Source organism: Triturus cristatus, chromosome 1_2 (genome assembly GCF_964204655.1).
Source record: "Triturus cristatus chromosome 1_2, aTriCri1.1, whole genome shotgun sequence".
NCBI classification, from domain to species: Eukaryota; Metazoa; Chordata; class Amphibia; order Caudata; family Salamandridae; genus Triturus; species Triturus cristatus.
In genome coordinates, this window is record NC_140580.1 from 236,307,250 (window position 1) to 236,331,183 (window position 23,934).

The 23,934-nt window shown below is 49.6% G+C and overlaps 1 protein-coding gene across 5 annotated transcripts in view; it reads right to left on the minus strand.

Moving 5' to 3' along the window:
* MYPN (myopalladin) overlaps window positions 1–23,934 on the minus strand; it is a 2,601,563-nt gene that overhangs the window by 1,421,386 nt on the left and 1,156,243 nt on the right. For all 5 annotated transcript variants that reach the window (XM_085603535.1, XM_085603537.1, XM_085603533.1 and 2 more), the window contains one exon: window positions 14,490–14,874. In XM_085603535.1, coding sequence (XP_085459661.1) covers window positions 14,490–14,874 — 385 coding nt within the window. The remainder of the gene's footprint in view (window positions 1–14,489; window positions 14,875–23,934) is intronic.

The window sequence follows — 23,934 nt, forward strand, 5'->3', positions numbered from 1 at the left end:
TGGGCTGGAGGAGTTCCGCTGTCATCGGACCATCACAGGGAGGTCGCGTTTGGGCGGTAGTGCCAGAGGCGCTGGAGGAGGCTGACAGGGCCACTTGCAGGAGGGTACGGGCTCTTGGGCACCAGCTGGGCACAGCTGGGGTCATGGGGCCAAGAGGATCCCTCGAGGTCATGGAGGCCGTCTGGCTAGGATGCTTATCTTCTGGCAGGGCAGAGTCACGCCGACACAAGTGTCGGTCCTCTACCACTGTGGTTAGGGAGTTCTTTTGTTGCAGAGTCGTCTGGACACCAGTGTCGAACCTCACTGTAGTGGTTCTTGTACCAGTGGATGACAGGGACCAGAGTCTTTTAGTCCAAAGGGAGATTCTTGGTGCTTTGGCGAAGGTTGCAGGGCCTCTGGGGTTTCTTGGAGGCTGGCAGGGTTTCTGGAAGGTCAGCAGGTCCAGAGGTTGAACTGGATGCAGGTAGCGGGGTTCTTGCCGAGTTGTGTCTATAACGATTCGGTTCCTGGTCCAGCAGTGGTCCTGCTCCGTCATCTTCCTTGGTCCATCAAATCTGAAGAGGTAAGGTTCACGAGTGCCCTTAAATACTACATTTAGGGGCGTTTCAGGGGTGTTCAGGTCAGGACCAATGGGTCCCTTCCTTGAAGTTACTCAACCCCCTAGTATGCCATCCTCAAGTGGTGATTAAAGTGTGAAAAACAAACATGGGAGTTTTTCACTACCAGGATATGTAAAACTTGAAAAAACATGTCCTACTTCCTACCCCTATGGGCTGTGTAGGGTCTACCTTAGGGGTGATGTATCCATGTATTACAACAGAACGTTTAGGCCTGGGAGAGGATATATTCTGCGGTGGTTAGTCTAAATATCGAGTTTTAAATTTCGACCTACAAGTATATCGAGTTGTTAATATCGTAGGTAAAGAATATCGAAGTCAAGAATATCGATGGACAGAATATCGACCCCAAGGTAAGTATTATCGAAGTTAATGATATCGAAGTCATTAATATAGATGTAAGTAATATCGTAATCAAAAATTTTGATGTCAATAATATCGATATTTTATTAGTGTAATGTATTTTAATATGTATTTTATTTGTATGTTAAAGATTATTGTAATGTATTTTAATACATTTAAAAATAAATGTTTAGAGATTAATAATTATTTAAAATATAATTTAGCGTTTTAGTATCAGAGCGGGTTGTGGGTTTATAGGGGAATAGGGTGGGAAGTAATTTAATTATAATTAATTAATTAATATGTATTGTTTAATTGGTATTTATGATTAATTAATTGTTAATTAATTACTAATTGTAAATTAAATATATTAATTGATTAATTAATTGTTAATTAATTATTAATTGTAAATTAATTTTATTAATTGGTTAATTATATAAGTTATAATTAGTTTAATATTAATATTTATTTATTGGTATTGTTAAATAATTAATTGTTAATTACTAATTAATTGGTGATTTAATTTTATTAAGTGATTAATTGATGATTAAATTAATTATGTGAATTTTGTATGTGTAGTGGGTTGTGGGTTTATAGGGGAATAGGGTGGGACGTAATTAAATTCAAATAATTACTGATCATTTTTATTTATTTGTAATTAATAATAATTAATTGTTAATTAATTAATTGGTATTTAATTGTTATTAGTACGTTAAATATAGTAAATATAAATAATTTATTATTTCATGTTATTTGTTGTTATTGCTAATTAATGTATTGTTAATTAAGAATTAATTTGTGAATAATTGTAATTTGGTAGTTAATATGTATAAATTAGTAAATAATAAGTATATTAATTATAAAGAATGTATTATTAATTGTAAATAATAGATAAACTGATATTTAAATGTATTGTGTATTTTGTATGTGTAGTGTGTTGTGTGTTAAAGGGGGAATAGTGTGGGATGTAATTTAAAGTTATTTATATAAATATTTATTTAAAATAATTGGTATTTAATAATAATTATTTTGTAAATTAATTATTCATATGCTATTTTTTTATAACTAATTATTTAATTGGTTATTATGTTTATAGAATCCCTATGCTATCCAGTGCTTTCCCAACTGTTTTACTATCTGGAGTGGGAATAGTAATTTTTACCCCTACGCTATCCAGCGCTTTTCCTACTGTTGCACTCTCTGGAGTTGGAATAGTAATTTTTACCCCTACGCTATCCAGCGCTTTCCCTACTGTTTCACTTACTGGAGTGGGAATAGTAATTTGTACCCCTACGCTATCCAGTGTTTTCACTACTGTTTCACTCTCTGGAGTTGGAATAGTAATTTGTACCCCTACGCTATCCAACACTTTCCCTACTGTTGCACTCGGTGGAGTTGGAATAGTAATTTGTACCCCTACGCTATCCAACACTTTCCCTACTGTTGCACTCACTGGAGTGGGAATAGTAATTTTTACCCCTACGCTATCCAGCGTTTTCACTACTGTTGCACTCTCTGGAGTGGGAATAGTAATTTTTACCCCTACGCTATCCAACGCTTTCCCTACTATTGCACTCTCTGGAGTTGGAATAGTAATTTTTACCCCTACGCTATCCAACGCTTTCCCTACTGTTGCACTCTTTGGAGTTGGAATAGTAATTTGTACCCCTACGCTATCCAGCGTTTTCACTGCTGTTGCACTCTCTGGAGTGGGAATAGTAATTTTTACCCCTACGCTATCTAACGTTTTCCCTATTGTTGCACTCTCTGGAGTGGGAATAGTCATTTTTACCCCTCTGCAATTCAACACTTTACAAACTGTTGCACTGATTGGAGTGGGAATAGTGAATTTTATTTTGCCACTATCCAACACTTTTCCTACTGTTGCACTCATTGGAGTGGGAATAGTAATTTTTACCCCTCCGCTATCCAACACTTTCCCTACTGTTGCACTCACTGGAGTGGGAATAGTAATTTTTACCGCTCCGCTATCCAACACTCTCCCTACTGTTACACGCACTGGAGTGGGAATAGTAATTTTATCCTCTCCGCTATCCAACACTTTCCCTACTGTTGCACTCTCTGGAGTTGGAATAGTAATTTTTACCCCCACGCTATCCAACGCTTTCCCTACTGTTGCACTCTTTGGAGTTGGAATAGTAATTTTTACCCCTACGCTATCCAGCGCTTTCCCTACTGTTTCACTTACTGGAGTGGGAATAGTAATTTGTACCCCTACGCTATCCAGCGTTTTCACTGCTGTTGCACTCTCTGGTGTGGGAATAGTAATTTTTACCCCTACGCTATGCAATGTTTTCCCTACTGTTGCACTCATTGGAGTGGGAATAGTAATTTTTACTCCTAAGCTATCCAGCGTTTTCACTACTGTTGCACTCTCTGGAGTGGGAATAGTAATTTTTACCCCTACGCTATCCAACGCTTTCCCTACTGTTGGACTCACTGGAGTGGGAATAGTAATTTTTCTACTATGCTATCCAGTGGTTTCCCTACTGTTGCATTCTCTGTAGTTGGAATAGTCATTTTTTTCCCTACGCTATCCAACACTTTCCCTACTGTTGCACTCTCTGGCGTTGGAATAGTAATTTTTACCCCTACGCTATCCAACGCTTTCTCTACTATTGCACTCTCTGGAGTTGGAATAGTAATTTTTACCCTTACGCTATCCAACGCTTTCCCTACTATTGCACTCTCTGGAGTTGGAATAGTAATTTTTACCCCTATGCTATCCAACGCTTTCTCTACTGTTGCACTCTTTGGAGTTGGAATAGTAATTTTTACCCCTACGCTATCCAACGTTTTCCCTACTGTTGCACTCTCTGGAGTGGGAATAGTAATTTTTACCCTTACGCTATCCAACATTTTCCCTACTATTGCTCTCTCTGGAGTTAGAATAGTAATTTTAACCCTACGCTATCCAACGCTTTCCCTACTGTTGCACTCTTTGGAGTTGGAATAGTAATTTTTACCCCTACGCTATCCAACATTTTCATTACTGTTGTTTTTGTTGGAGTTGGACTAGTAGTTTTATTGTGTCTGATATTTAATATGTTTTGTATTATTTTAGCTATTGTAATATATCATTAATAATAAAAATTATTCACATGTAAATGTAAATGTAGTTGAGCTTATATAGCGCACAGCTACCCGCAGTGGGTTTCCCGGCGCTTGCTTAGGGAACCCGTCCTGGTATTCCCCAGTGAGATAGCAGGGTATCCACAAGGTGAAAGTCAGGCATCCCGCCGCGAGGGGCCGTTGTGGAGATTAAGCAAGCTATTGCCCAGAGTTGCAGAGTGTGAACCCGTGAGTCGAGGAGGCACCAGGGCGAGAATTATCGAGTCCGTGGAATTTTTAGCCCAAGACCCGCCGAGGCGGGGAATTGAACTCTGGTCCAGGACCGATCTCAGCTTCCAGGGTCTGCTGCGTCTAACCCCTGAGCCACACTTCTCCACAAAAATATTGATTATTATTTGCTATATGTAATTATTAAATATTTATTAATGTTATTGTTTTATGTGTATAGATGTATTGGTAATTTTTAAAAACATTTAATAATTTATATGTTACAGAAATTATTATTAAAATTAATTATTAAGTAAGTATATATATTATATATTATATGTAGATGTTTAATTAAAGTTTTATTAAATTATATATATTAATTATACATTTTAAATATTATACAATATATTTAATTATGTTTATTTAATTTCTAAGTATAATTTGGTTTATTTTACATATATTTTTAAAGTAAAAGAAAAACGATATTTTTAATAACAATATTTTTGACATCGATATTTAATTTTCGATATTTTTGTACTTACCATGTTGTAGATAGGATGTCGATATTCTTGACATCGATATTTTTGTTGCGATATTTTGTAGGTCGATTTTCTGTCTGTCGAAATTATGTCATACAACCATATTCTACTCGACAACCTCGCCAACCTCGGACTCAAGCAGCTGGTGTCCCACCCCCACCCACCTCGCCGGACACACACTCGACGCTGTCTTCTCATCCAGCAAGGACATCGTCTTCAGCCACGCCACCGGACTCCACTGGACGGACCAAAGCTGCGTCCACTTCACCTTCAGAAGAACCACGACCCACCACCACCAGCAACAGGTTGCTCGTAGAAGCTGGAACAAGATCACAGCAGACCAGCTCGCTGCTTCACTGAGCCAGCACCCTCCCGCCAGCTCAGCGAACCCCAGCCAGGCCGCCGACAACCTCACGAAGTGGATCAGCAACTGCGCGGACGAACTCGCCCCACTGAGGACCCCGCCTAGCAGACCCGGCAGCAAGAAGGCCCCATGGTTCACCGACGAAGTCAAGAGCTCCAAGAAGAACTGCCGAGCCCTCGAGAAAGCCTGGAGAAGGGAGCCAACACCGGACAACATGACTGCCCTCAAGCTCGCCACCCGAAAGCACCATCAACTGATCCACGCCACCAAGAAAACAGCATTCAAGGACCGGCTGGACAACAACGCACACAACTGCAAGGAACTCTTCAACATTGTGAAAGAGCTCTCCAACCCCAACGCCGGAACCAACGACATCACCCCATCGCAAGACCTCTGCAACTCCCTCGCCTCCTACTTCCACAACAAGATCGCAGACATACACAACAGCTTCAGCACACAACCAACGCTCCCCACGACCGCACCAGCGCCACTCACCACCACCCTCAACGCCTGGACCCCGATCAACACAGAAGACACCACCCGCACGATGAACACCATCCACTCCGGATCTCCGACCGACCCCTGCCCTCACCACATCTTCAACAAGGCCGAGGCTGTCATCGCTCCCCACCTGCGGGACATCATCAACACCTCCTTCGACACCGCCACCTTCCCTGAGAGCTGGAAGCACGCCGAACTCAGCGCTCTACTGAAGAAGCCAACAGCGGACCCCACCGAACTCAAAAACTACCGCCCCCTCTCGCTCCTCCCGTTTCCAGCCAAAGTCATCGAGAAGACTGTCAACAAGCAGCTGGCCGCCTTCCTCGAGACGAATGGATCCCTCGACCCCTCACAGTCTGGCTTCCGAGCCAACCACAGCACCGAGACCGCCCTCATCGCTGCCACCGATGACATCCGAGCCCTGCTGGACAACGGAGAAACGGCGGCCCTCATCCTCCTTGACCTCTCCGCAGCATTCAACACTGTCTGCCACCGCACCCTAGTGCAGCGCCTCAGCAACGTCGGAATCCAGGAGAAGGCACTGGAATGGATCATCTCCTTCCTCAGCGGAAGGACACAGAGAGTCCGCCTACCACCGTACAAGTCAGAGGCCACCGAAGTCATCTGCGGCGTCCCTCAAGGATCCTCGCTCAGCCCCACCCTCTTCAACGTCTACATGAGCCCCCTCGCGGCCATCGCACGCCAACACAACCTCAACATCATCTCCTACGCCGACGACACCCAGCTGATCCTCTCCCTGACCAACGACCCCGCCGCCGCCAGAACCAACCTCCACGAAGGGATGAAAGACGTAGCCGAGTGGATGATGACCAGCCGCCTGAAACTGAACTCAGACAAGACGGAAGTCCTCATCCTGGGCTCCTCGCCCTCCGCCTAGGACAACTCCTGGTGGCCCCCCGCCCTGGGCACCGCACCCAAACCGACAGACCACGCATGCATCCTGGGCTTCATCCTGGACTCCTCCCTCTCCATGACCAGACAAGTCAACGCCGTCTCCTCATCATGCTTCAACATCCTACGCATGCTACGCAAGATCTTCCGGTGGATCCCCACCGAGACCAGGAAGACGGTCACCCAGGCCCTCGTCACCAGCCGACTGGACTACGGCAACGCCCTCTACGCTGGAACCACCGCCAAGCTCCAGAAGAGACTCCAGCGGATCCAGAACGCCTCAGCCAGACTCATCCTCGACATCCCCCGACGCAGCCACATCTCCGGACATCTGAGAGACCTGCACTGGCTCCCCGTCAACAAGAGAATCACCTTCCGTCTCCTAACCCACGCACACAAAGCCCTACACGACCAAGGCCCGAGCTACCTCAACAACCGCCTCAACTTCTACGCTCCCAAACGCCACCTCCGATCGACCAGTCACGCCCTCGCCGCCGTCCCCCGCATCCGAAGAGCGACAACAGGAGGAAGGTCCTTCTCCTACCTGGCCGCCAAGACCTGGAACTCCCTCCCGACCGACCTGCGCCTGACCCAAGACCACCTGTCCTTCAGGAAGAAACTCAAGACCTGGCTGTTTGAGCAGTAGCGGCCCCCCCCCCCCCAAGCGCCTTGAGACCCTGCGGGTGAGTAGTGCGCTCTATAAATACCTTGATTGATTGATTGATTGACAGTTTAAAACTGTACTACAGGCAGCAGTGGTAGGCCTGAGACATGTTTTAAAGTGCTACTGTAGTGGGTGGCAGATTGAGTGCTAAAGATCCACTTAGTAGCATTTAATTAACAGGCCCTGGGTACATGTAGTGCTACATACTACACACTTGCAAGTAAAGTAAATGTGCCAAACAGGTGTAGACCAATTTTCCTTGTTTAGGGAGAGAGCACAAGAGCTTAACCCTGGTTAGCAGTGATAAAATGCACAGAGTCTTAATGCCGACAAAAACAAATTTAGAAAACAGGTAGGGTGAAGATAAAACGTTTTGGGGTCATCCTGCAGAGAGGGCCAAGTCCAGCAAGGTAGCTGTGTCTGAGTGTTGCAGGACCCAATGACCCCCGAAACTGAAAAGTTCCAGAAGTGGCTTTTTCAGTGATATCAGCTTGCTCTGTGCACTGGTTGTCTTAAAAAAAAAAACAGCATTGGCAAAGCCAATAGGTCTAGCCCTTGGGACCTATCATCTTTGCCAATGGGCTTTAGCGATGTTTTGCAGAATATCTAAAGAGCAAACCTCAAAAAAGGTGCTATGACGTGGCCATTCTTGCTATATCATATTGTAGGAAAGTGAACCACACACGCATGTGGATACAAAACGCACAGGTTCTTTTTTTCTTTTTATTTGCCGATCGAAGTTGGATTGATAATTAAATAAAAAAGGTAGTGCAAAAGTAATTTTTTAAGTATGTGGGGGAAGCAACAATTCATGGGGGGCGGAAACAACACTGAGGGTGCAGGTGGGGAAAAATCAGAGGGGAGGTCAGAAGCAACAAGGAGCATGGAAGGAGGTGGGGTAAGTACATAACAGGGCAAGAGAGAGCAACGCGGAGCATGGGAGTATAGACACACATGTGAGGGATAAGCGCCAAAAGGCAAGCACAACAGAGATAGAGGTGTGGGAGAAGTACACAGGTGAGAGTAACATGAAGCACAATGGAGGGACAAACAGAAGTACACAAGGGAGAAATCTAGAAAACACATGCAATGGAGTACTTAACGAAAAAGAAAAAAAGAATGCATGGAGAGTAAGCTGTGGAAAGACACAAATATTGAGGCCATGCTCCAGAGGAGCAGCAAACAGAAGAAGAGAAAGGAAAGCCCACACAATCAGTCTTTGAAGCAGGATTGACTAATATTGTAGGTTGCTTTATTAAAAGAATGTCACATAATGCGATGAACACTACATTTTCTTATTCTCACTGCACAACAATCAACTTTGTTATGCCTTAGCTTTACTAGATACCTAGATTCATAATTTCAGGTGAGAACAAGTTACTTGAAAGTGTCCAAATGCCAACATAGGTGTTACACCTGTCATTCTTAGAGTGGCCTTACCTAACCTTTTGCCTGCTTACCTTCACTTTTTGCTGTATCTTTTTGTTGACCTTAAGACTCTGAACACCTTACCACTGCTAACCAGTGCTAAAGTGCATGTGATTCTTCCCTAAGCATTGGTGTATATCTAATTGGCATATTTTGTTTACTGTGAGTCCCTTGTAAAGTGATATACCAAATACCCAGGGCCTGTACTCCAAGTGGGTCTGCAGCACTGGTTGTGCCACCCAAACAAGTAGCGGTCAATCCGGTATCAGGCCTGCCATTGCATGGCTTGTGTGTGCAGTTTACTTCCACTATGACCTGGAATTTAAAATCCCCTATTACACATAGGCACCCCTAAGGTAGGCACTAGGTAGTCCTAATGGGCAGGATGCTGTGTAACTAAAAGGTAGGACATGTACTTTTATGTTTTACATATCCTGGTAGTGCCAAACAGCTACATTTTTGTTTTCACTACAGTGAAGCCTAATCCTCTTATAGGCTAGCATTAGGAATTCGTTAAACTCTTTTAAGCTGTAATTCCTGATTAGAAAGGAGTAGCTGAATCATGTTTCACATCTTTGGAATGGTACTGATAAATCCTCTTTAATGGTAAAGTAGGGTTTAGAATTACTATTTTAGAAATGCCACTTTTAGATAGTGGACATTTCTCTAATCTTAACTTTGCTTGGTGTGCCTGCAGCCTGTCTCCTATACATGTCTGGGTTGGGTGACAGCTATAGTTTGTGCTTTCCCTCTAGACAGCCACAAACGCAGGAAGGGTGGGTGTGATAGAGAACTCATCTGCATTTTGATAGCCTTGCTGGGCAGAAAGGGGGAGAGGGAGTTGACACACCTGAATAGGCTTTGTCCTGTCCCCACATAAAGGACTAACTACCCCCACAGATAGACTGGCAAGCAGGGTTCGGATGAAAGGGGACCTGTGCACTTCAAGGAGCTGCTTTGAAGTCACCCCCCATTTCAAATGCATATTTGAGTTTAAGTAATGGGCCTCTAACCCTACCAAATCAGTACCCTACTGGACCTGTAAAGAACGCTGCCAGAAGTAAGGACTGCTCTGCTGCAAGGATTGCCACTCTGCTTGACTGACTGTTCTAAAGGAACTGCTGTGCTGAGCTGCCCCTGCTGTCTGCTGATCCCTGCCCTGCTGAGGACAAGGACTAGACCCATCTCACTTAAACCTAGAGTGACTCCTCCAAGGGCTTGCTGGATTGCCTCCTGTTTTCTGAAGTCTCAGGGTCATAAAAGAATTCCTGCATTTCTGCTGTTGCTTCTGGACTCTGCCATATGTGAGTTCTACCCTTGTCGGAGTGCTGTCTCCAATCCTGGGCCTCAGCAGTGGGTTTCTGCACCTTTTTCCACATTGATGTCAACGCAGCACCGGCTTTCCAATGATCGTAACTGACGCATCGCCCTTTGACTCCGACGCAGCAGCTGCTCGACAAAAGCAATTCTACAGCTGGGTCGGCTCGACGATGACAGACAGCACGGCTCGATGATGACACAGTGCCTGCATTGTACAGGAGTTTCAATGACAAAGCTTCCATCGATGCCGTGGATCGGCACTGATGCTCGCCCCCATCCACTGGATCGACGACAAACGCATCCTGGACTCCTCATTTCGAGTCCTCAATGTGGATGCTTTGCTTCATCCAAGGTACTTTGTCAGCAAGACCTGTCTGAATGCTGAAGCCGGCTTGCCCTCTATCGCGGTCAGCCTATACTTGGATTTGCCCCTGTCTAGCGCAAATTCAAGTAACCTTTTATCACTACTGACTTCTAAGCCCTATTTTTTATTAATTCTTTAAATATTCATAACTCCGTGGCAACTTATTGTATTTTTGTAGTTGTGGTCTTGATTTTCACATAAAAAGTTTCTCTACTCTTCTAAACATGTATTGAGTCTTTTTCTAATGGTGTGGTGTGGTGTGGTGTGGGTGTGTGTGTGTGTGTGCGTGTACAAGTACTTTACACATTGCCTCTTTAAATGAGCCTGCCTGCTCTGTGCCAAGTTAGCACAGGTGATCTTTTAGTGTGTTTCTAGCTTACCTTGACTAGAGTGATAGTTCCTGTTTGGACAGGCTGCATAGCTCTGCCAACCAAAAACCACATTGCTAACAGTAGGCCACAACTTTCCATGAGAACAACAATCATGTGATGAGTTCAAATGATTGTTAAAAATGAAGAGCTTCTACAGGAATTGAGAGACTGGTTGTGTGAATGGGAGGGGGAGGTGGTGGTTATGGTTAGGTGGTAGGGGTGTTTAGGCTGGGGGTTAGGGTGGCAGTGGTTAGGGTGGGTGAAGAGGCTAGGATGCTGTTGGTAGGGTAGGGGGTTGAGGTTTAGAGCAGTGTGGTTGTGGTGGCTAGGATAGGGTGGTGGTGGTAAGGATAGGGTGGTGGTGGTTGTGGCTGTGGTGCTAAGGGTGGTGTTATGTTGGTGGTGGGGGGTAGTAAGCTAGTTAGGTTGGAGGCAGCTAGTGTGATGGTGGCCGTTAAGGTGGTGGTAGTTAGGGTGGTACTACAGCGGTGTAAGGGCAGTGGTAGGGTGGTGGGGTGTTAGTGATTAGGGTGAGCACAGTGGTTAGGATGCTGGTAGTCCAGGTAGGGTGGAGGCGGTGGTGGTTAGAGTAGTGTGGTGGGCGTGGTTAGGGTGGTGGTGTCTCGGGTTAGATTGGTGGTAGGGTGGTGGTAGGCTAGTAAGGGTGGTGGTGGTGGTTAGGGTGATTGTGGCGGTTAGTGTAGTGGTAGCTAGGGTGGCACTACAGTGGTGTCAAGGTGGTGGTAGAATGGTGGTGGTAGTGGCCAGGGTGGTGGTTATGGTTAGGGTAGGGTGGTGGTAAGTAGGAAGGGTGGGGGTGGTTAGGATGGTAGTGCTTAGGGTAGGTGGTGGTGCTGTGGTTAGCTTAGGATGGTGGTGCGTTGGGTGGCAGTGGTTAGGCTAGTGTGATGGTGGCGGTTGTAAGGGTGGCGGATTGGGTTATTGGGCTGGTGGTTAAGGTGTGGGGTGTTGGTTAGGGTGGTGATGAAAGTGGTGGTTAGTACAGTGGGGGTTAGGGTTGGACTTAGGATCATTGTAAGGTGTTGGTGGTCGAGTTCTGGTAGGATGATGGGGGTAGGGATGTAGGGGTGGTGATGGTGGTAGGTTGGGTAGGGTGATGGTTGTGTTAGGATGGTGTTAGGGTAGCAGTAGGGTGGTGGTGTAGTAGTGTGGTGATGGGGTGGTAGGGTGGGGATCAGTGGGTGGTGGTGGTAGAGTGGTGGTGGGGGTAGTGTGGTGGTGGTGATAGAGTGGTGTGGTTTGTGGTGGTAGGAGGCTAGTGTTGGTGGTCGGTGATGATGGTGCTGGTAGGGTTGTAGTATATTGGTGGTGGTAGGGTAGTTGTTGTAGGTCAGTTCTGGTAGGGTGGTGGTGGTAGGGTGATGTGGTGGTGATAGGGTGGGAGAGTGGTGGTGGCAGGTTGGTGTTCATGTGTGTGCCTGAGTAGGTGTGTGTGAGAGAGCTTGTGTACATGTTTATGGTCTGAGATATCCCCAAACAAATATAATCCCAACAACATTTTTCCAGGCAAAGGAAATATTAAAAAAGGCAGCCTAAGACAGTCTAATTTGCAGACGATGTCATTGGTTTGTAAAATTTGAATGATGAAATATGAAGCACCATGAGGTCCAGTTAATGACAGAAGTTCCATAAAGAAGAATACATGATATAAAAATGAGTTATATTTCAATAGATATGTATAACTGCTCCTCCTCTTAACCCCTTCCATGCTGCGCAGATTCCGCCGCTGTGCTGACGGAATCTTGCGCGGGCGTGGTCATGACGGAACGGTTCCGTCATGAGCACAGCTCAACCGTGGCTCATGACGGAACCGTTCCGTCATGAGCACCGAAGGGGTTAAATACATTGTGCCACCAGAAATAGTGTCCTGTTTTTATCCACCTCAGTGACACCAGGAGGCATTGATCTTATTCCAAATTTGCCTGGCCAGCCTAACCCCCAGCATGCATCAACCCGCTTGCAACATGCATCAGCAGCATGTTGCATTGTGGGACTTGTAGTCTCGCAAGTACCTTCTCAATGATCACCTCCTCATTCGTGGAGACAAGGTGCTGAATATTTCAAAGACAGTTTTGTCTCAAAGGTCCACACATGATATGTCCCCACTTGGCAGCCTCAGGCAAGAGTACATGAATGTCTTGGGAGTTGTGAAATTGTACCTACAGGTTAATAGTTGGGGATCCAGTGAGCTGTTTTAGGACGGTTACGGCTGCCTCTGGGACACATTGTCACCTTAAATGTTCCTCTTCTGTCTAAGCCTAACAATGACAAAATGACATTAAGTGCAAGCTTGGCTGCCACAAATCTCACATGGTCTACTTGCTTTAATCAAAATGGGATTACCCTTAGTAGGGTCACCTCAGAGACTTATCTGACAGCCCTTTTCATACAACACAGAGAGGGGTGGGAGGGTAGAAGGGAGAAAGAAATAACACAGAGTGGGACGGGGAGACAGCCTGCAAACACATACACTCTTATGAAATGATAAAAAGAGAAACCCCAAAAGGTCACGAGCAGTGGGAGGACACTAGGATCCACAACGAAGCAGTACCTGGGGCAAGCCCCAGAGGAGGGACAAACGCACGAAGAGGAAGTGAAGCTGGCACATGATAACCAAAGAGAAGTAAGGAAATCAGAGTGATGATGAAGCCAACGAACTTTAAGGATTGGACATGCTCCAAGACCCTTATAGGCAAACAAAACATCTCTCTCAGTTGACAGGGCATGCACTCCAACGTGCTTTCCCAGGATTTTTCAGAAGGGGGTGATATTTTGTGTAAGTCACGTCCTCTGCACTCAGTAGTGCTGGGAACGCGACTTCCACATGCTAACCACCAGAGGGGAGAAGACCCTTGTGCACTCATATCGGAAAACATCTGGATAGGGCACTCCCTCTATCATGAAGAAAGTGCACCTATAGCCAATAACCTAAAATCAAATAGTTCCCATCTCAGCACCATACGTTTTTGAAATGATCTGGAAGTGACTCTCTTGATTTGACAGCGATCTTAAGAGAGCATCAGCTCACTCTACTGCTTTATGTGAATGAGACAAGTGTATTTTATTCACAGAAAGGCAGGCGGATTCAATGGTCAGTCACGAAACATTTAACTGAAATCCCTGCTTTATTTATGTTTTTACAAACTTTTTTATTGGTTTTGGACAGTACATTCATTTTGGTTAATCACATAGTATTTATCATACAGAGTCACAACATAATAGTTGGCAGGCTGCTACATTCTAAGCATAGGAGTCTTTTGCTTTACTGAGGTGACTTTGTCGGTTTGAAAGTGTAGAGCCTGTTAGCTCCTGACTGTTTGGAGCAGCGACTACCGTGGGGATTGTACACTTAATTCATTTCTGCTGTGCTGATATTACGGTATATCACTTATCAGTTTTTCAGCATGAAACTAAACTCTTCAACCGGGATAACTAAAACTGGGGTACAGTACACTGTGTTTGGGACATTGTGCAACGCGCGGGCCCGGCATATGGAGTCTATGTAAGCGACGCATGTCCTACGCAAGCCTTAGTGCTGGGGAGGAAACTGAAATCCCTGCTAACTGATTAACAGGTCATGACTTTCCTTTATTTCCGTAAAAAATCGTGCAAGTCACCCTATATAAACTCCGAAACACAGTTATCAAAAGAACGAAATAAAAGTTCTGTCTATCTCAATATCTTGTAACATTTAAGCAAATTTACAAAACAAAATTGATTAACTATGCAGAAGAGCATATACTTACAGTTTTGGTTTAGTGAGTACAGGTGGGGGCTCCTTAAAATATGATGATGCTCCCAACATCGTCGAAGGTTTTTTATGTATTTCTTGGGCATTGTTTGGATGAATCTTATTTGAAGTCAGTGTTCCCTCTTCCGGTGAGCCTTCAGTTCCTATATCATCATCAGGAAGTTTAAAATGCACACGCAGGCCTAATTTAGAACTTGGTCTGGGTTCGTTGTGGTTGACAAGAACTCCTTCTAGCTTTAATTTTGAGGGTGGCTCGCGGAGGGAATATGCAGGAATTGATGTAACAGGGCCAGGTTGGGATTGTATTTGCTGATGCTTAAAAGCAGGAACATTTATTTCACTCACGTTAGCTACAGCTTCACGCCTGTAGTCCTCAGACCCTAAAATAAACAATGCAATTCTTACTTAAGGATTACTTTTCTGGTAACTATAAATACATTGAGTATGACAGTTTTTGTAGCTATCAAGTAATAGTAGATGCACATGCAGTAAGTAGATACATGTTCTTGACAGATAACCAAAAAACATCCCTATTGCATCAAGGGAGCATAGCCAGTGAATCGGACACTCTGCAAAGCTGCTTGGGATTTGAGCCGCCTTAGCAAGCAAATGGTTTTTTTTTTTTAAATAGAACATAGTGCTTTATTTTCAGTCTGCACCATTCATGGAAAACATATTATTTTCCTCATAGACTCTAAGGAGCTTTGTTTCACTCTTCAACAAATGATTTATTTGGCTAAAGAACTTTCGGCCATTGGCTTGAGACATTATCAATCTCACCTTGGATTATACCACATGAGTCTTTTAGCCTCACCTTCTTACTTTATTTTGGTTGTTTGAATGTATTCTTCCACCTCCACTGGAAAGCGTGAAAAGTACATTATGTCATTACACGTTTAATTCTTTGTCTCACCCATCCATTGACTACTCAAAGCAATCTTTGAATTGCTTTGCACAGCAAATGCCATTTTTAGTGTGAATTTCAGTGCTCAAATGCGAGTTCTAAAATGCATTGGCTTTGCTAATGCTTAATAATACAGGACCAACAAGATGACCCATGTTCATGAAAAAATCTGTTTTCCATGTAATTTTTTTGTAACCTATTTGTCTCATTCAATTCAGAATCATAAGCAGAGAATGTATGTTTTTATTGCAACAAATAAAAAAGAACACTAACAGAAGCAGAAAATTAATGAATACAAGACATCAGTTGAGGGGGCGGGGGGTGCTAGAGAACCATAAGATGGCTGCACTCTGCTGAAGGTCTGCCAGCTAAAGGAAGTAAGCCGATAATTATCCGGCTTGATTGGGAACACCCTTCCCCCCCAATCCACCTGCTTCTCCCCATGTGCCTGCTGCAACCGCCCAAGATTTGCTTTGCCTGGAGAAGAACCCGATCAGCGTTGCTGGGCAGCTGCTAGACTGTGCTCCAACTAGGCCACTAACACCATTGTGATTCCGGGTGATGCTGAAGATTCTGCTACTGCAGCAGCAAGTCCTTGGGAGGGAGGGGGGCATGCCAAACCGAGAGCAATTTTGTGTGTGTAAAAGGCCAATTTATTGAAACAGGTGCATATCACAATGAAAACCCTGGCAACTGCCTTACAAAACTAAAACCCCACTATACATAAAATAACTGGTCCCCTGTCTCACCCTGCCCCTACGATCCCCACATCAAATCCCCCACCCTGCCGATAACATAATAACATTAATAACAACCACATTACACAGTACTGAAGTTACAAATCCTGCCCTCCAATAAAACCCAAACCCCTACCTGCCTTTCTGCAACTGTAACTACCAAACATCTACTCTAAACTTAGCCTACTTGCCTATCCTTTCACTGCCCCTGCTCACAAACTTCCAACACTTAACTAAAAACTTCTGCCAATCCTGGCCACCTTTTAACAACCCCTCCACCCAGGAAAAAGCGGGAGTATAGGCGGGTACGCTGCCTCCCATTTTTTCTGCCCCCCCTTTCTCATAGGAATGTATCCCTCAGTGCCTCTGAACATTCAACTCCCTGGCTAGCACCTCCCTGATTTCCAACAAATATAAGTCCATGCCCATACGTGACAAGTGAACACCATCACCCCTGAAGAATTCTACCATGTCAAATCTGATTTCTCTATGAGCAATCCTCCCAAATCCAATCTCCCTACAAAAATGCACCATTTCCGTATTGAGTTTCCTCCTGGCCCTGTCCACTGCCCCGGGGTTAACTGCGCCTCTCCAAACTCTGCGGGGAACAAACTCAGTCCAAATGACAATGCACCCGGCCAACTGACGTTTTATCAAGACCAAATCCTGTTTCATGTTCTTCATTAAAACTATTTCCTTTTCCTTGACCATGTCATTTTCACCTAAATGGAGCAACAAAATGTAGGGGCACCTACCAGCCGCCAACAGACCATTCAAAGACTGTAAGAGCTCTTTCTAGAGCATGCCCCCTCTATCCCTCCAAGACACTTTAAATAGATCTTTATTAGGGGGGCGTGGCCAAGATGGCGGCGTGAACGGACGCTTTCCCTGTCGGCTCCCGCTCTGCTGGGCCCCAGACCCCGATTTAAAGGCTGTATCTCCCCCTAAGCAGCGCCGAAAAGCGGCGGCGGAGATAGCGGAGCCTCGGCGGTAGCAGTGAGGCAGCTCGGAGCCCCCAGGACACCGGGGCAGCAGGCAGGGCGCCGCCGAAGCTGCGGCGCCGGGAGGAAGTAGAGACTAGAGCTGGGACGGGCGAGAGCGCCCACGGCCAGGAGTCGTGACGAGAGCCCGGTCATGCTGGCAGGGCCTCGCAGAAGGCGGCGTGAGAAGGGTACGGCCGCAGCAGCGACCACGAGCCAGCTCCGGTGGGGGAGCAGCAACCCGGCGGCCGCAGAGGGAAGGTCCCGCCCCGCGGGCTGTGCGGACCGGTGAACAGGGGCCGTTGCACCACGAAGGCCAGAGGGCCTCTACCGGCGGTGGCAGACACGAGGAACTGAGGCGACACAGACTGGTCAGACTGGTGGCTGGCGGCGGTCCGGACGGGGGATGCCCCCTCGACCGGTAGTCGGGCCCCGGGGACACCGAACTTGGAGCCGGTGCGGGCTTCCCCCCTTCTCCCCCCCCCTCTCCCAACGAGGCCACGTGCGGGCCGCAGCGGCGGCGACAGCGGTGCACCGGGGGGGGGGTGCCAGGAGCGGAGGCGCGCGGACGCGCGGACGCGCTGAAGGCGCCCGCCGGTTCGTGCGGGAGGACTCCCGGTGAGGACCAGCAGCTACGGGCCGGATGCAGAGAGATCGTGCCCGGGCGTGCGCCCTCAGAAGGGCCGAACTGGGGGACGAGGCCTGCCGCCCGGCGCAGTCAAGACTCGGCGCCTGATCGCGGGACTCGGAAGAGACCCAGGGAGAACGAAGATACAGTCGGCAGAGGGCGAGGGGGTGACCGGGCCCCGGAAGGTGTGCGCCCTGTCTTAAGGCTGGCCCTGGGGAGTGCACGTGGCGCTGGAGCAGCGGTGGTGACTGGAGGACAGACTCAGAGCAGAGGGGCACAGCTGAGGCCGGCCCCCTGAGACGACATACGAGTGGCCACGCGGACGGGGCCCCCCCGGTGAGAGCTGCGACCACGGGGACACAGGGATGGCAGAAAGAAGCTCGGACACGCAGGACCAGAGCAAAGCGCCCAACGGGCAGCGGTAAGGAGGAAGCCGCTAGAGGGAAGAGCGTGGGGAGCGGCAGCGGCAGCACGCGGCGGGGAGAGGAAAGGCCGTCCCGGGACTGGAGGAGGTGACCGGCCCGGGACCACTACACGCGGGGCTGCGGGCCCCGGGATACATCGCGCGCAGCGAATGAGACCCCAGTCGGGCTCAGAAGGAAGGTGAGGCTCCCAGAGGAGGGGACCAGGCTGTGATCTTTCGGCCGGCACAGACGCGGCGGGACCCGCACCTGCTGAAGGGCCTGATTCGGTAATTGCGGGGTCGTGGACAACGGAGAGGTCCCAAGCTCACACAGGCAAGAAGCAGGCAGTGCACAGAGCCCTGGACGGTGGAAGGGACAGGGGCCCGGCCCGGAGGAGCGGAGGAGCCTGGCATTCCCGTTCACTGGAGCAGGGCGCAGTAGCCGCTGAGGGGACTGGTGTGTGGATTGGTCCGAGGGAACCTTGCGGAGCCGCGGAATACAGGGGGCCAGCGCAGGAGACAGCGGGACCGTACAGTCGGGGGGCCTTGCCTCCTCCTCGGAATGGCGGGCAGTAGAGGTGGACGGAAGGGGGAGCGCACACTCCCCGAACTCCTCGGCAGAACACAGCACAGAACCAACAGAGGACTGCCATCGCCTGGATCCTCCGGAGGCCTAGGGGGGGCTGTTGACGGAGAACCCCCAGTCACCAGGTCCTTTATGGAGTCCCTTTTTAGCTCCCTCAGGGAGGACTTCCTAACCCTAAAGACCGAAGTGGCAGGGGAGGTGCGAGAGCTGCGCCGGGAGATGGATGGCTTGGGAGAAAGAGTGGCCACGGTGGAAGACGCGGGCCAGAGACGGGACGAAGAGTTTGAATCCCTGCAGCAGGAAGTGTTGCGCCTCCGGGACCAGCAAATTGACCTCCAGGCACACGCGGAGGATCTCGAAAACAGATCGCGGAGGAACAACGTCCGGGTCCGCGGAGTGCCGTCCAAAGAAGAAGGGGCAGACGTAGCGGGATATTTACGGGACCTGTTCCGGGAGGTTCTGGGTGAAGAGGAGACCTTCCCCATTCGCATCAACAGGGCGCACAGGGTGGGCCCCCCACGGAGAGCATCGGCGCCACCCCCGGACATTCTCGCCTTTCTCCCGGACTTCCCGCTCAAGGAACGCATTCTGGCAGAGGCACGGAAGCGGCAGTCACTGACCTTCCGAGGGCACCCGGTGGCCCTTTACCAAGACCTATCGGCCATCACTCTTCAAAAACGGAAATCCTTTAAAATTGCTACGGACTTTCTCAGAGAACACAGAACGCCGTATGCTTGGGGTCATCTCTTTCGAAGAATCTTCAGGTGGAATGGTACTATGCATCACCTCCGCTCCTTGCAGGAAATGTGCGGAGTCCTGAGCATCACCGCAACGGACGAAGACGACACGACGCCTCAGCGAAGGGGGCACTCCGGGGGGGATGGCTGGCAGCGAGTGTCAAGGAGGCGGACCCGTGAACGCCTCGAGAGACCGGACTCGCCCACCATCAGAGCTAGCATGGACAGCGCGGTGATGGAGGTGGCGGAGAGCACCGGCGCTACCGACGTGGCACTAAATGCCTGAATCACTCTTTCGCCATCTTCAATTTACAGGTTTGGGGCCCGGGGGGGGGGGCGGACGGGGAGGGGCGGGTGGCTGGACGTCCACTAGAATAACTTACCGCAGTTTGGTACCCAGGGGAACCGGACTTGGACAATGAGGAGTTGGAGTTGGGGGACGGGCAGGGGGAGATTGGGGAGGGGCAGCCCTACGTTAATGGCACGTTGCCAGGGGAAGGGGCTGGAGGGCGGGCGGGGGGGTAGTTGGGGAGGAAGGCGTAGAGCGGGGGGGGGACGGGGTTTCGTGGAGCGAGAGGGAGGGAGATACCGACGGGAGGGGGGGTCATCCAGTGAGCGCACACAGTCCCGCTTCGGGCGGCTGCAGTCGGGGCCCGAGTCCAGAAACTACAGCAGGGAGGCACGGCTACATAGCAGCAGCAATCTCGTCCACAGATGGCCACGACTCTTAACATCGTGACGCTTAACGTTAGGGGCCTCAATAATCCAGTCAAGCGGAGGGCGGTTCTGTCCCTCTTGGAGAACACCCAGGCGGATATCTGTCTGCTTTAGGAGACACACCTCCTGCCCCGCGACTGCCTCAGACTCCGGTCCCGCGCATTCCCTTCGCAGTTCTTCTCATCAAACGGCACGAAAACGGCGGGGGTGGCGATTCTGGTGGCCCGACGCTTTAGGGGAGAGGTTCTCAATAAACAGGCAGAACAAAAGGGCAGGCTATTGGCCTACAGGTTCAGAATAGCGGGCCTCTCTGTTACGATAGGGTCCCTCTACGGCCCGAATGACCGGCAGGAACCCTTCCTTAGATCTGCCTTGGAGGAGGTCATGGCGACGCCTGACAGGCATATCATTGTCGGAGGGGATTATAATATGGTCTTTGACACGACCCTTGACAGGTTGGCACACCGTTCCCCGCAGACGGGGGAGTTCTCGGCTGGCTTCAAGGCCCAGTTAGCGGAGATGGATCTGCAAGACCTATGGCGCCGATTGCACCCCACCGCTAGGGACTACTCCTACTACTCACACGCACACAAAACGTATGCGCGGCTTGACCACTTTTTGGTCACGAGACCGATGTACTCCTTGGCCACATCGGCGGAGATGGGGGTGATCTCAATGTCGGACCACGCTCCGGTCGTGGCGACGTTTGCCTTGCCACCGGTGTTCAGCACCCCACGGATCTGGCGGCTCCGAGACTCCTTACTCTATAGGAAGGAGGTGGTCTCGCAAGTCACAGCAGCGATCGGGGACTACCTCTCACACAATGGAGGTTCCGACACATCTAGCGCGACCCAATGGGCAGCCTTGAAAGCAGTCCTGCGAGGGGAATTTATCGCGATCTCCGCTGTGGAAAATAAGGCCAGGCGGCAGAAGCGGGAGGAACTCACCCAGAGGGTCCGCGAGCTGGAGCAAATGCACTGCAGGACGGGGGCCCCCCGGGTTTGGCGGCAGCTCAAAGAGGCGAGAAAGACGCTGACGGCGCTTGACATGGATCGCGCGGAGTATGCGCCGCTACGCTTAAAGCATGCCTACTACACGGGGGGAGACAAATGCGGCAGGCTACTAGCGAGTAAACTCCGGGAGGTGCGACAGAGGCAGATGGTGAAAGAGATCACCAACCCGACGGGCTCGCCTGTCACGGAGGAGGCCGAAATAGCGGAACTCTTTCGCCGGTACTATGCCGACCTCTACGCCGGGGAGGCCCCAGACGCTCACGCGACACACGACTATTTGGACTCGGTCCCTTTGACGTCCCTGACACCCTCTCAAGCGGAGACCCTAGACAAAGAAATAAGGATAGAGGAGGTGGTTTCGGCCATCGCACGTCTCAAGCATGGTAAGTCCCTGGGACCGGATGGCTACTCGTCCCTATTCTACAAAACATTTTGTACGGCGCTAGCACCGGTCCTATCGCGTCTTTTCAACACCTTCGCGGAACCGGGGGCCATCCCGGCGGATTTGCTGCAGGCATCCCTGGTAGTCCTCCCCAAGCCGGGGAAAGACAGAACTCAGTGCGGGTCATATAGGCCGATATCTCTCTTAAACATTGACCTCAAGTTGTACACCGGCATATTGGCGGCACGCCTGGCTCCACATCTGCCGGGTCTCCTCGACCCGGATCAGGCGGGTTTCGTTCCCGGAAGACAGACGGTGAACAATACCAAGAGGATTACCCACCTCATTGAAAAGGCGTCTCGGATCCCGGGGGAGAGGATGTTACTAGCGGTAGACGCTGAGAAAACGTTCGACCGCATTCACTGGCCTTATCTAGAGCAGGTACTGGTGAGAATTGGGATGGGGGACAGGTTTTGCCGCATGATTTTCAATTGCTACCGATCCCCGACGGCCGTGGTGCGAGTAAACGGGCATAGTTCCAAGAGCTTTGCCATCGAGAGAGGCACGAGGCAGGGATGCCCACTGTCGCCCCTGCTCTTTGCTCTCTACATGGAACCCTTTGCGCAGCGGATCCGGGATAATGCGGCAGTGAGAGGGGTGAAATTTGGTGGCTTTTACCACACAATCAACCTATACGCTGATGACGTCATACTGTCCCTCGAGGACCCGCTGCGGGCCTTACCGGAGTGCATAACGGAGCTAAATGTTTTTGCGCAGGTCGCGGGATTCAAAATGAATATGGGGAAATCGCTTGCCCTAGACCTTTCCCTCTCACGGACAACTAGAACCCTTTTACAGCATCGGGTGCCGATAGTCTGGTCGTCGGACACTGTACCCTATCTGGGAATTATGTTGGCCCCCACGTTACCCGCTATGGCCACGGTGAACTACGCCGCCTTGGGCAAGAAAATACAGGGGGAACTAACCCGATGGGACCGCGGCACCCTCTCGCTACTAGGCAGGGTGGCAGCGGTCAAGTTGACGATTTTGCCCCAGATTTTGTATCTGTTCAGAGCGCTACCGCTCCAACCTCCGGCCGGATGGATACAGAAAATGCATCCTGACCTCATCCGCTTTATATGGCAGGGCAAGAAACCTCGACTGAGGAGAGCGCTCTCGATGCTGGCACCGGAGGCGGGAGGTCTAGGTATTCCGGACCTCCGCAAATATTTTCAAGCGACGCAGTTGCGCTATTTAGTAGAGTGGAGCAAGTGGGAGTCCGACAAGCATTGGCTCTTCCAGGACCAGGCGGTGGCGGGTAGGCCTTTACAGGAGGTGCCGTTCCTGCGTAGGGCGCACCGCCCCGCTAACCTCTACGCCTCCTTCATCACCCGAGTTCCGCTACGGATCTGGGAGGCCACCAACATCATACACGGCCTCACGACGTTTCCTTCGCCGCTGACACCCCTGGTGGATAATCCTGATTTTACCCCGGGGATGGAACGGGGTGCATTCGCTCATTGGCGTGAAGCGGGCTGCAGGGCTTTATGCCATTTGTACGATGCGGAAGGGGTGATTCCCTTTCGGAGCTTCCGACAAACATATGCATTCCGAGAGACCGAGCGGATGCACTACACGCAGGCGCGTCACTGGGCGTTGCACCCCAAGGTCCGAGAGTCGGCGGACAGACGACTCCTTCCTTATGAGCGCTGGCTCCTGTCGTGGACCTCGGATTCGAAGCTCATAAGCGACCTCTACCGGTTTCTTCAACCTCCCCCGTCACATTTTTATAGCCCAGGGAGGGAGCGTTGGGAAAAGGAATTAGGCAGAGCCCTGAGCCATGAGGAATGGGGACAGATAGCCTACAGGGCTCGGCACTCGGCGTACCACACAGGCCTCACAGAGACCCTCACTAAGGTCTCGATTTACTGGTATTATACCCCAGAGCGTATACACGCTATGGATCATAGTAAAGAGGATACGTGCTGGCGGGGATGCGGACAGGTGGGGACGCTCACGCATGTCCTATGGGATTGCCCTCGCTTGGGCTCCTACTGGCAGGAGGTACTGGACGACGTGGACTCCCACTTTGAAGTCGAGCTGCCGCGCCTGCCGGTCTATGTTTTACTAGGCCTCCCGAATCAGCTGATGTACCCCTTGAAGTCCCGCAGAGGGAGGCAGATGGCCATCGCATTGGGGTCGGCGGTTCAGAATATCCTGATACATTGGCGCACGGCTACGCCTCCCACGGTCACGGGCTGGCTCCACAGACTGTGGTACGTATTGGGTATGGAGAAGATGTCGCTGGCGGCAGCGGGCGAGGCGGAACGGTTCGCGGACATATGGCAGCCGT